This window comes from Frankliniella occidentalis, unplaced genomic scaffold (genome assembly GCF_000697945.3).
Source record: "Frankliniella occidentalis isolate FOCC.00 unplaced genomic scaffold, Focc_3.1 Scaffold50, whole genome shotgun sequence".
NCBI classification, from domain to species: Eukaryota; Metazoa; Arthropoda; class Insecta; order Thysanoptera; family Thripidae; genus Frankliniella; species Frankliniella occidentalis.
Window position 1 is genome coordinate 786,283 of NW_026267180.1, and position 12,737 is coordinate 799,019.

The 12,737-nt window shown below is 47.7% G+C and overlaps 1 protein-coding gene across 6 annotated transcripts; it reads left to right on the forward strand.

The window, feature by feature from the left end:
* Positions 1 to 248: 248 nt before the first annotated feature.
* Positions 249 to 12,339, forward strand: LOC113205129 (ankyrin repeat domain-containing protein 11). 6 transcript variants are annotated; one of them, XM_052267307.1, is made up of 21 exons: positions 266 to 361; positions 476 to 555; positions 1,055 to 1,983; positions 2,055 to 2,308; positions 2,395 to 2,658; positions 2,777 to 2,870; positions 2,963 to 3,245; positions 3,322 to 3,452; positions 3,536 to 3,710; positions 3,800 to 3,948; positions 4,033 to 9,169; positions 9,288 to 9,414; positions 9,493 to 9,660; positions 9,754 to 9,938; positions 10,081 to 10,456; positions 10,540 to 10,733; positions 10,812 to 10,895; positions 10,987 to 11,144; positions 11,233 to 11,422; positions 11,501 to 11,690; positions 11,778 to 12,339. In XM_052267307.1, the coding sequence occupies exons 3-21, from the start codon at positions 1,076 to 1,078 to the stop codon at positions 11,867 to 11,869; spliced, it is 9,159 nt and encodes a 3,052-aa protein (XP_052123267.1). In that variant the 5' UTR covers positions 266 to 361; positions 476 to 555; positions 1,055 to 1,075; the 3' UTR covers positions 11,870 to 12,339. The 6 variants fall into 6 exon arrangements, with proteins under 6 accessions (XP_052123266.1, XP_052123268.1, XP_052123269.1 ...); XM_052267306.1 differs by having other exon boundaries at positions 249 to 555; XM_052267308.1 differs by having other exon boundaries at positions 249 to 555; positions 3,539 to 3,710.
* The last annotated feature ends 398 nt before the right edge of the window (positions 12,340 to 12,737 follow it).

A 12,737-nucleotide genomic window follows, 5' to 3' on the forward strand; every position in this document is an offset into this window, starting at 1 on the left:
GAATTTTATAAGATAAATAATGTGAAACCAAACACTGTACATGTTAATTCTTAACCCCTACACACCATGCGCAAAATACGCAAAAAGGCCTCAAACTTTTGAGCATTTAAGCATTAAGGTCCGTGGCCGCAACGTAGTGCTGGAACCCTCTCTCCCGCTTCGCCGAGGGGGAAGGCAGGGGTGAAAGTGCATTTCCTTTTCCGGATGTATCTCCCCACAACCAAATAGTAGGGGGCGTAAGCGATGCATGGCCAAACGCCGGAACCAATCGAAGAAGGCTGTGGGAAAATGTGATAAAACGCCTGTTTACTAATTCCCCTCCGAAAACAGTTGTATTTTCCGCTTACATGTGGTTCCTAATGTAAATAAATTTGACACCTCGTGACTGTGCCCTTCATATTTAAGGGACTTTGCGGCTCAAGTGCGCGAGAGCTGAAAAACTGTTGATTAAACGTAGGCCTAACATGTTCCTCAGACCCATCAGCTGCGGACATCAACCACTTCACAGTTCCGTTTCGTCGTCATGATGGGGTTTTCTCGCGTTTACTGACAAAGGTTAGTAACGTCAATGGACAAATATGATTTTTTCTTGTAGTTTCTTCTGTTTTCCCCACACATTCCCCCGTACTTTCCTCCTCTGACGCTGCATTACCGAGCACCTAACCTAACTTAAAACCAACAATTGTAGTTTTTATTCCGGTATCGGTGTTTAATGGTGCAATTTAGTTGCTGGCGATAAATGTATTGTTTAAACAATTGTGGGATGCCAATTTATTTCCCCATTTATCGATACAGTTCCTACATCATTTCAAAGATCTTGATGCTCAACATTTGTTGGTGTTTGTTTTCATTCCCACTATTCACTTGCCCTAATCAGTAGAAGTGTGCACCCAGTCGCAAATTTGGGACTTTTTCCTCAGTGTGGGCTTGTTTTTTACTGTGAATTTTCAAGCCCATACTCCTCTCAACCAAAGCTGTGAAATGTCTTTTCTGCTCAATTATTTATGTTGTTTTGAAAGAGTGCACATGTTGATGTTATTTGAATTATTCACAGAAAAATAACTTGTGACTCAAGATGGATGAAGATGATATTGGGTCAGAGGATCTCCTGCCACCTGGAGTGTCTGATTCACCCTTAAGGCAGAATCCACCCTGCCCTCCGCCAGAAGACCCATTGCCCACTAGAAACAGGAATCCCTCTCAAGTGTCAGAGGGCGATAACTTTCCCGAAGATGATTCAGATGTTTGCCCACCTGGCACAAATCCAGTCCGTAGAAAACCAAACCGTGAGGAATCCTTGTCATTAGCAAGCAATCCATTTTCATCTCCCACTGGAAGGCAACAAGTATCTCTTGTAGACTACGGAGAAGGTGATGATCCGTCTGCTGATGACTCACAGTGGACTGAAGGAGAATATGATGTGCAGGCTCACCCAATGTACAACACAAGCTCACCTTTCCATAGTCAACAGAGAGGTTACTACGGTTCTAATCCATCCAGTGAGTGGTTGATGCCACCTGGGGAAGATTTTTCAAGCCAAAGCAGGGGCCAAGAAAAAAATCGGAACTTTGGGGGAAGACAAGCATATCAGCATGGAGCCTATGATCAGTGGAATTATGACTATGACATGTACTCTTACCCATACCCGGGCTATGAAAATGGCCCAGACTACCATCAAGAAACAGTGTATAGTGACTTCTCTGGGGCTCAGCCAGCAGCTTTACCAGAACGTCCAGTTCCATTCCGATCAGAGTCCTATAATCGTCAAATGATGTCCAATCCTCCTGCACCTAGCAGTAACCCACCCCCACCGCCTATTTGCAACCCTCCTCCACCAAGTAGTAATCCCCCACCCCCAAGCAGTATTCCACTCCCTGATGACATTCCTATTCCTTCTCTTCCACCTCTCCCACCCTCAGAACCCGATAAGCTGAATGAATCGAAAGAGGAGAGCTCTGCTACCGAAGAACACGATTCTAGCTTGTGAGTATTGATACTAGTCTTTTGTACTATTTGGTTTGGCGTGACACTTTTATATGTTTATACCTTTTCAGTTATTCTCCAAGTCAATCTGCCATGGAAGAGGAGGCACCTACTCCCCAGCCTACACCAACTAAATCAATCTTACCTGTGATTGGCAAAGAACTTGCTAAGAAACGGCTTCGCGCTTTTCAGCTTTCTAAGCAAGCCAATGCAACGAAGAGTCGTATGCCTGATTCTCTAAATGAGAATTCGCAAGATGATGACAGCCCATCTACTCCATCCTCTTCTACTCCATCTGATGAAATTAAGAAAAAGAAATTGAAAGGTAATGTAACTATAGAACAATCACTTTACTTTTGATTATTTTCACTTTGTTGTAAACCTTTCTCTTTTGTGCTGTGAATATTTTAGTTGGTTCAAGAGAAGATCAGTTAAGGGCTACAGTTGCCTCCATCGAAGAGTTAAAAAGACAAGAGCTCAGAGCTCGTTCATCTCATCGTGCCTTGCTAACTATGGAATTTTCTCCTATTGCTCCATTGATTGATCGTGTTTCCAACCCTTTGCTTGCAGGTGAGATAAAGTTCCCCAAACAATACTCCAGAGTGGATAACCCTCCTGATCAGTGCATGTCCTCATCCCAAACCCGTAAACTCCCTTTTGCACTGTCTCCCAAAGGTGTAGTGCATGAAGTAGCTGTTTTAGATTGTGTTTAGCTTTGCCTTTATTGTATCAGATAATGCTGAAGGCAATTTATTTATCTGTTAAATAATAAAGATTTTCCCCACCATTTCAGGTCTTATTGGTAGTGACGATGAAAAGAAGGAAAAGGAAAGTAAGGATGAACGTGCTAGTACCCACAGGGACGATCGCGAGCGACAGCGTCATAGGTTGGTTCTAATAGCTAATTTTACCTTATATTAGACTATGCAGACCCAAGCAAATCTCTTAAATTTATGATTGATTGTATCTTGTGTCTAAGGAGGAGAAGTCGCAGTCGAAGCCGCAGCCGAGAAAAACGGCGGAAAGATAAACACCATGGTAAAGAACATGAAAAAGACAGAGCTAAGGACAAAGGTAAGGAGAGAGACACTGAGAAAGATAGAAGTAAAGTAAAGGAGAAAGAAAAAGAGAAGGAAAAGGACCCAGAGAAAGATAGAGAGAGAGATAAAGAACCAGAACGAGAAAAGGAAAAGGATTCCGAAAAAGATCAAGAAAAGGGCAAGGACAAAGGAAAAGATAAGAGTAAACCAGATGAAGATAGGGTAAGTGCTTGCTCAAATGATCGATTATGAATTTTATCTAAATTCGGACTAATTTTAGTCTCTTTTTATTTTAAAGGACAAAAAGAAATCTAAGAAAGATGAGTCAATACCACAGTCATGGGCAGAATGCTACAGCATGGGGTACAAAACCTATGAAGAAATTAAATCCCTAAATGCTAAAGTTGAAGAAAAAAGGCCAAGCAAGAGGTATTTAGGATAACAAATGCAACACAAAATAGTTTTCTCTAAATGGTACACTTCACTCTCTATAAATTATGTCTCTATTTCAGAAGCAGTGACCGCTCTCAAAGAAAAAGTCGAGACAGAGATAGCGACAAAAAAGATGAGGATTCTGCAAGAAAAAAAGAAACTAAAAAGTTACCCTTTTTTGACTTTCCTAGGCGCATTCTTACACCTATGGTAGTTTTAAGTGAAAAGGCAGACATAGTTTTTCCAGAATCCAAGGTACTTTTATCCTACAGTAAATATTTATTCCTGATACCCCTAAAATTGATCGATGGTACCTAATACTTTTCTCTGTTCATTATTTCCAGCTACGTTACACTAAGACTAAACCTGAAATTGTTTATTGTGGAAATCCAATTCATGCTACAGCTAAATTTGACACCCGTGGCGACATTGTTGAAAGAGCGCCTGATGATATTCTAGAAGTTTTAAATTTCTTTTTTGAAGGAAAACGCAGGTTAGTCCTCTTGTGTCAATTTTACTTATGTTTTAAGTTGTTCATTTAATTTAGACTGATATAAAACATTTCTTCTCTTCTCAGAATGAGGAAAACAAAGAGCTCAGAGGATTTGCCCACAAGACCAGGTTTAGCTGCTTTACAAGAATCCTACGAAGATCCTGCTACTGAAGATGAGAAGGAGTGTGCACAGGACTGGTATCCACAAAAGGACTACCTAATTCCAAGAATAATTGACTCTGATGATGACTATCAGATCTTGAAAACAGATCCAATTATATGTGACAAAACTGGCGCTGCAGAGTCTCTTATTAGTAATGTAGATGTCCCAGAAAATGTAGAAAATCTGAAAGAAGAGTCTAAAAGTCAGGTGGACAATGTTGGAGGTCCAGAATCGGCTACCATCACAGACCGGTCTACTGTTCCATCCAAGTGGGACAGTGACTTTGAAGAAGTTGAAGAAGAGTTCCCTCTCTCCAAAACCGAGCTAGCAAAAGATACTGAAAATCTTTTGGAGAATGTTTCTCTAAAGGGCAACACTGTTGGTGAGACAGAAGAGGATGCAGGTTCTAAAATCCCATCTGTCAGCCCTGAAGTTGTTGATAGTAAAAAAAAGAAGAAAAAGAAAAAGAAGGAGAAAAGAGAACGCACTCCTCTAAGAAGTGGAAATGAAGAAGTTACTGAGAAAGCTAGTATTTCAAACCAGGACAAAACCAGTCAAGTGGATGATAATTGTACTCCTTCTGATGCAAAGCCTATGAATGACTGGGAAGAAGACGAGACGAGAACAGAATCAGAACCTCTTAAGAAACAAGAACACAAAAGTAAAAAAGAAGGAAAAGAAGAGCGTAAGGTTTCCAGTCACAAGGAATCGAAAACTTCTAAAAGAAGGCACTCTGTTCGTGAGGATTCTAAACCTTCTGAGAAGACTGGCTGGGAAAAAGAGGACAGTAAGAGTGAAAGCCATAAGGAAAAAGCTGATTCATCTTCTCCCAAGAAAGACAACAAAAAGCATGAAAGTAGAAGAAAGAATCATGAGACTAGATCCAAAGAAACAAAATCAATCAAGGAGAAGTATACATCTAATGAGTCTGATGTCACTGACATAACTAGCACACAAAAACGAAACTTGTGGGATGATGATGCAGGTGAGACAGCTTCTAAGAATAACAATGGGAATAGTAGTGGTGTCTCTCCTTCAAATGGACAAAACGTTTCAGAAAGTCAAGTGGTCAACATTATCTGTGATGATATTAGCCCTAAGCAAAGAGAAAAGTCAAGGAGGAGTAGAAGTAGTATTAGTGCTGAGAAGGATATTGAGAAAACAAAGAAAGTGAACATGTGGGAAGATGAAATCACAAATTCATCCAGTATTGCTATCAAGACAAATAGTTCAGAGACTTCTGTCAAGCAACACTCACCTGCTGAGGCAAAAGATGAACAGGTTTCAAATCCTCTTGCTTCTGAATATGAAGAATTCATGAAATTAGTAGAAGTTGGGGATGATAATAAGAATGGTGTCAACAAATCAAATGAAGATTCCCAGGACAGTAACAAGTTTGTGCCATCAGAATCAGAAACCAAAAAGGCGGACTGGGAAGATTCCCCTCCGAGAAGTGCTCTGGCTGAGTCAAAAGATGACAAGGCAGAACACCACCGGGAAAAGCAATGGGAAGATGATGTTAAAGAATCTGAAAAGAGTGATAAAAGGGGTTCCAGGGATTCCTCCTTATCAGAATTTGATGCTCAGGAATTATTACTTACCAAAGCTGGACTCTCAAAATCTGACCTAGAACGACTCATGAGTGATAAAGGAAAACGATCTCAAGATATAATCAATCTAGTTGATAATGAATTGAACCGTTTGAAAGAAAAGATTAGAAGTAAGACTGCCAAAAAGAAAAAGTCCTCTAAAAAAAAGAAGAGTTTGAAATCATCTTCATCTGATAGTGATAGCTCATCTGACAGTGACGAAGACACCAAAAAGAAAAGAAAGAAAAGGAAAGTTAGTGGTTCTAAGAAAAAGAAACAGAAGCGTTCAAAGTCATCTAGTTCATCGTCCAGTTCCTCTGATAGTGATACTGAGGATGATAGCAATGACAAAAAGAAAAGTAAGAAGAAGGCAAAGAAAGGTAAAGACAAGTCTATAACCAAAGTTGAGAAGCAGGCTAAAAAAGAAAAAGATCTATCAAAAGACACAGAAGGTAAAGTTAAGAAGGGAAAGAAAGGGACTGAAGATAGTGGACCTCCACCAAGCGCTAAAAAGGACAAAATTAAGGAAAAGGACAAAAAGGTCAAGCGGAGAAAGAAAAAGAGCAAAAACAAAGATTCCAGCACTTCTAGCAGTGATAGTGAAGAATCTTCTGCTAGTGAATCTGAAAAGAAATCTAAAAGAGCAAAGAAAAAGAAAGAAAGGAGGAAGAAGAAAAGGAAAGACAGCAGTTCAAGTTCAAGTAGCACTAGCAGTACTAGCAGCTCTAGTAGCAGCAGTGACGACTCCAGTAGTAGTGATAGTGACTCCGATGACACGTCTTCCTCAGATGAGCCAAAGAAAAAGTCTAGCAAACAAAAGAAGAAGAAAAAGGCTGCACCTGATGGCAAAGATGCAAACAAATCTAAAACCAAAGGTAAAAAAGGTACTAAGGGTGAGAAGTCAGGGGAAAATGTGGAGGACCAAGATGTTCTAAAGAGTTGGGAAGAGGAAATCAGTTCCAGCACTGGGAATGTCGATACAAACTTAGGAGTTGTTAAGCACGTTGAGAGTGAGCCTGCTCTATCTCTAAATTCGGATGTGTCCCTAGAGAGCCAGAAACGCAAACTTGACCAGGTTATCGAAGAGGACAAATTTGACATTGAAAGTGCACACCCAAGCAAAAAGTCCCGTGAGGAAAGCCGAATGAAAAGCGAAGATGAAGAACGATCAAATAGGAAAGAAAAAGATAAGGATGTGAAGGGGAGTTACAGGCAGCGGCTGGACACAGAGAGAGACATCGAAAAGAAGGACCCCATTGAAATGAGAAGACCTCCATCCCCTCGGCACAGTCCTGCACGGGATCGCTCCACGAACAAGATGGCCCCTGCTAAACAGAGCCAGTCGGCGTGGGATAGCGACGAGGCGCAGGACTTCCCCACTAATCACCTGAAGCTGCCAACCAGAAAGCCGTCAAAGGAGTTCCGTCGTAAGTGGGACGTCGTCGACGCCCCACCTGCCAAGAACGACGTCGTTGACGAGATCGCCGTTACGCAGGTGGAGATGACGCAGGAGAAGGCGAACGTGCCGGACTCCTGGGCGGCCCAGGATAAGTACAGCTCTGACAGCATGTCACTCGCGAGCAGCGGCGGCAGTCCGGGAATGGTCGACCATGTCCCGGTTCCCGCTTTCGCCAGCTTGCCCGTCCCCGTGCCACCCCCAGACCAGGTCCCCGTCCCTGTGCCACCCCCGTCGGCGCAATCGCTGATGTTCTCCGTGCCGCCGCCAGGGCTGCCCCCAGATCGACCACCAAGACCGCCCTCAAGGCATCCCCCAAGACCCATGGACACTGCTGAGGAGCCCCTTCCGCCCGGCGTTGAGGAGGCAGAGTCGCCGTCCAAGAGCAGGGCGCCCATCACCGTGAAGCTGGCCGGCTCGGCACGTCGCGGCGTGCAGCGCGGCGTGCAACCCCTGGCGCTGTTCGACGAGGAGGTGCCGCAGCGCCCCAAGCCCTTCGCTCTCTCACCACCGCCGGCCCCCGCCGCTGCAGCCACCCTCGCGCCCGTGCCCGAGCCCACGCCTGCGCCCGTCCCTGAGCCCTCCGTCGTTGCTGAGGCCTCCCTGATGGAATCACTCCCCAAGCCAGCCGGCCGGTGGAGGTCCTTCGGCAGCGAGGTGCCGGAGACCAAGGACGATGATGCTGCTGGTGACAAGGCCATGATGACCATGATGAGCGCACCTACCACGCCCAAGGGACCAAAGGGTGTCGTGGTTGCAGTGGTTGGCAAGCGCACCCCAGAGGAGTTGCGGTCCAAGCGCAAATCCCGGTGGGGCGAGAAGCCGCCCGAAGAGCCGGAGCCCCCGACGCAGGTGGAGCTAGTCAAGAGCGAGGACCTGGAGGCAACCCCACCGCTGGCCCTGCAGGCAGCCTTGCAGGCAGCCATGCAACCAGTCGTGCAGCCAGCAGCCGCGGCGCTAACCGGTCCGGTGGGCATTGATGGGTACGCAGCATTCAACGAGTCCACTTGGCAGGACCCTGCCTTTCAGGACCCTGCATTTCGGGACCCTGCCTTCCAGGACCCTGCATTCCAGGATCCTGCATTTCGGGACCCTGCATTCCAGGACCCTGCGTTCCAGGATCCCGCGTGGCAGGATCCCAGTATGGACATGGGGCTCCTAGGCGGCCCATTGGACAAGACTGACTTTGACAACTTTGACCTGGCTCCAGCCCGGCCCGAGGACCTCCCGGACGCGGAGCGCCGCCGTGACCGCGAGCGCGACCGAGATCGCTCCAAGCGGGACCGCGACCGCGACCGGGACCGCGACCGAGGCCGCCGGGACAGGAGGGACGATGGGCGGAAGCGACGCAGTCGCAGCCGAAGCGCCGAGCGCCGCGGAAGAGACTACGAAAAGGACCGGGATCGCAACCGAGACCGGGACCGTGACCGTGAGCGGGATCGGGGCCGCAGTGGTCGCCGTGATCGGGACCGCGACCGGGACCGGACCCCGGAGCGCGACAGGGACCGTCGCCGCAAGCGCGAGGACGACCGCAAGGGCGGCAGGGACCTCGGCAGGGACGCCGGCAGGGACGCCGGCAGGGACCCCGGCAGGGACAGCCCGGACAAGCGCCGGCGAGACAAGCGTGGGCGGAGCTTATCGGGCAGCGAGGAGAGGGGCTCTGAGAGGAGCGAGCACAGGGCCGAGCGGGCCGAGCGGGCCGAGGCCAGAGTCCCCGACGTGCACCTGGAGGGTGCCCGGGGCCACCCTGCCCACCCGTCCGCTGCCTACGGCCAGGGCTACGACCAGGCCTACGACCAGGGCTACGACCAGAGCTACGACCAAGGCTACCACCAGACGGGCGTGCCGGGCGTGACGAGTCTGCCCCGGCTGCTCCCGGGCGTGCCCCCGCCGCCCGTCAGCTTAGAGCTCCAGCCCGATCACGACCAGGGCGCACTGGCCAGCAGCAGCAACTCCCCCGTCATGGGCTACCGCCGCAGCTTGGCAGACTCCACCACCATCGACGCCGACCTGGTGAGTGATTTAAACGAAACCTGCTGCCTAGTCTCTCTAATCAACATGGCAATTCATGAATCCTGAACTTCTTAGTCCTTCTGTTCCCACCCTTACTCTTTCCTTTTGTCTTTTTCAGGGCAAACGTGACAAGGTCACGCCAGGACCCGTGGCGAGAGGCCAGCGCGGTGGCAGGAGTAGAGAGTTTGACGAGTCCAAGCCGCAAGGGACGAGGTCCCAGTTTGAAGATGAGGAGGAGGAAGATGGTAAAACGCATCTACATAGCCCATTTACTTGCGGCGCACGCGGCCAGGTGGTCTAACATTGTGGTTCTTATGTTTCAGAAGAGGAGATTTCTTCCCCGTCGCCCAAGAGGATATCGTTGGACGATCGGATCGAGATGGAGCTGGGCGTGCGCCGCAGTCCTCCCTCCGCGCCCTCGCTCCCGCCGCCCGCGCAGTACTTGTACTCCGCCTACGCGGGCTACGCATTCCCCGGCTACCCCGCAGTCGGTGCGTGCCCAGGCTCTGCTGGCTCTGCTGGCTCTGCTGTATGTGTGGATGAGAGAGAGTCGCCTCTATTTCCGATGTGCTCCTCGTTTGCAGCCGCGCAGCAAGCAGCCTCCACTGCCTCGAGGGTCCTGCAGGTGGGCAACATGCTGCAGGTCGTCCCCGTGGAGACGCCGGCCGCCGCGGTGCCCGTCCCTGTCGCTGCCGCTCCTGTGGCCAGCCCGCACATTCCTCACCTTCAAACCATCCCGCCTGCGGGAAAAATATCCAAACAAGCCAAGGTAATGTCCGCTTTCAGGCACCATGTTCCACGCTCCGCGTGTTTTTACTACACCACTCTTGATTCCGTGGATCTTGCCCACGGCACTGTCTCTAACGAGTCTCTTCTGTCTCTCTGTGCCTCTCTCGCCCGTGTGCTATCAGATTCAACAAGTGGGTAACATGATCCAGGTTGTGCCGTGCTCTCCGCAAGGGGGGGCCACCCCGAGCCCTGGAGGCCCTGGAGCTGGCGCCGGCGTCTCTCCAGGGTCCGCCCCTGGACTGTCTCCCGTCAAGAAGCTTACCGCCTCCCCGTCGCCGGCGCAGTCGTTCGCGACCACCCCCCTGCCTGTGCCGGCGCCCGCCGCCCCCGCACCTGTCCCCGCCCCCGACCCTTCCTTGGCCCCGGACCTGTCCCCTGCCCCGGCACCCGCCCCCGCCCCGGCTCCCGCCGCCGCCCCCATGGCCACTAGTCTCGCCGCTGCCGCAGCTGCCGTCGCAGCTGCTATAGCTGCCAACTCGCCTATTGAAGCTGCCAAAGGTAATACATCGCGGTCACATGTACTCTCCTCAGCCGCTTGGTCATGATGGTCACTAACCAGCCCCTCGTTCCCTTCCTTACAGAGGACGCGCCCACCCCCACCAAGTCCATCACCGAGCTGCCCTTCCTGCCGCCCGACCTGGTCTCGGCGATGGAGGAGGAGCGGCTGCGCAAGCGCAAGGCGCGCGAGCTGCGGCGGCAGCAGCGGGAGGAGCGCCGGAAGCAGAAGGAACTGAGGCGGCAACAGAAAATCAAAAAGGCCACCGAGATTTACAAGGTACTGTAGCCAGCTTACTGTGCATGCTCAGAGGTTTTATTAGGCGAAACAAATTTCTAATCCTTATTTACCTTACAGAAAAGCAAGAAATCGAAGGCTCTTCTTCAAGAAGGTCAAGTGCCACGATCTGACTTTGAAATAGAAGAAATGAGACTGATTGAGGTAAGGGACAACGATCTAAACAAGAGAAAAAGAGGGCTTTTTTAAAAATTTTATATGCCATAATTTGATCATGTTCTAATTATTTTTGCAGGAGGCCATGATGAACTCTGATTTAGCTGAGGGTAATGTAGAAGGAAATGATGGAGAGGCAGCTTCTGCCAATGCTGAAGAGCTTGCACGCAAGCGAAGGCTCAAACCAGTGCCGTTGCCACCAGCTGGCAAGGGTATTTTAATATCCCCTGGATTTAGGTACGTTCTTTGTACTAGGTTTGTGATCCGGCCCCCTCTTACTTTTTTGTACAGTTATTTTTATCTGCCTTTGTTTTTTTTTAAATAGGGATAGACCTGTAGGTGAAGAAGATGGTTCTGGAACAGCTCCAGCTCCCAAAGAGGTCAAATTTGCTGATGGAGTCAAACCTGGAGATGGAACATCTCCATCTGCAGAAGAAATTTCCTCACCACTTCCTGCAGAAAAAGTTCAAAAGAAAAAAGTTGTCAAGAAGAAGAGAATGAAGAAGAAAATCAAGGTAATGTGCTTGATTTAAATGCGCTCTTCTGAAATGTAACTGTCACAGTAATGTTAAACTAATAAACTGCTCTTCTAGGTTCAAGTTGTTCGAACCTTACCTCTGGAAGAACTCGACGACGACGATGACGATGACAGCTCTCCGCCGCCGCCCCCTCCTGGCTCACCCCCAAGGACAGCTTACCCTGTCCCCGCTTACCCTCCACCTGCCTCCACCCCTGCTCCCGTCATCAACTCAGGTTTTACATTTCCACCCCCGGGTTTTGCAGGTACTTCAAACCATTTCAAGTAAATTGTAAATATTTATTCAATCAATATTGAATTAGATTTGTAACTTTTATGTGCTGTCGTTCCAGTTGTTCCCAGTGCACCTGCTGCTATGTTTCAACAATTCCCACCTCACCATCAACTACCCCCACCTGTTGTGCCAGCAGCTATGAAGAAGTGAGAATTTTCACTGAAGAAGTTTTCATCACTGTTTTATTAGTTTCAAGCATTATATTGTCTTTTTTGCAAAGTGTAAATGAATTTTGTTGTATAGAATTTTAAGAGGCACGGTTACAGCTTGAATTTGCTCATCAGAATGTTTGACATGTTTGTTTTCTAATGTAAATAAAACACAGCATTCTCCAAGGAAAATTTTTTGGAGCATGTGTCAAGACTGGCACCTGTGTGCGGTTACCTATAATTTACCAGAAAATACTAAAGCCATCTGGTAGTCAGTCCATTAAGTATTTGTTGTATTTGAATCATCTCATTTTCAGATTTGTTTTGTTTCCTCATTTTCTGTTGTTAATGTTGGCTTGGTTACTGTATTGTCTTGTTTTACTAATTATGATTTGAGAATTGAGGAAGTAGGAAAATGTTCTATTTTTAAAAAACAGATTAAATAAACTTAAGTTTAGGGCATTGAAATAACTTGTCTCCTTTGCTTTGCTGTTTCATTAAAATTCCTCCTTTAGGAGCGGGTCTTAATTGACCTGAGAGAGCCCTTTGATACAGTCAATCATGAAATACTTACCGTGGCAGAAACTTAAAAGTAATGGAATCGGAAAATCACTTTTCACATAATTTTACCTGATGATGAAAGCTTGGAGTTATATCTGAATTTCCCAATCAATATGGGGGCGCCCCGATTGTATAACATATAACACTATGTAACATTATGTTATTTCATTTAGTGGCAGTTGTTGAAATAAGAGCTAAATCAGGTACAGACACCATCAGGAGAGCAAATGAAGTGCCTAACTGCAGTTCCGGGCCTGGAAAAGGGTAAATGAAATAACTTACGCTATTTCACTAACATAAGTAAATAA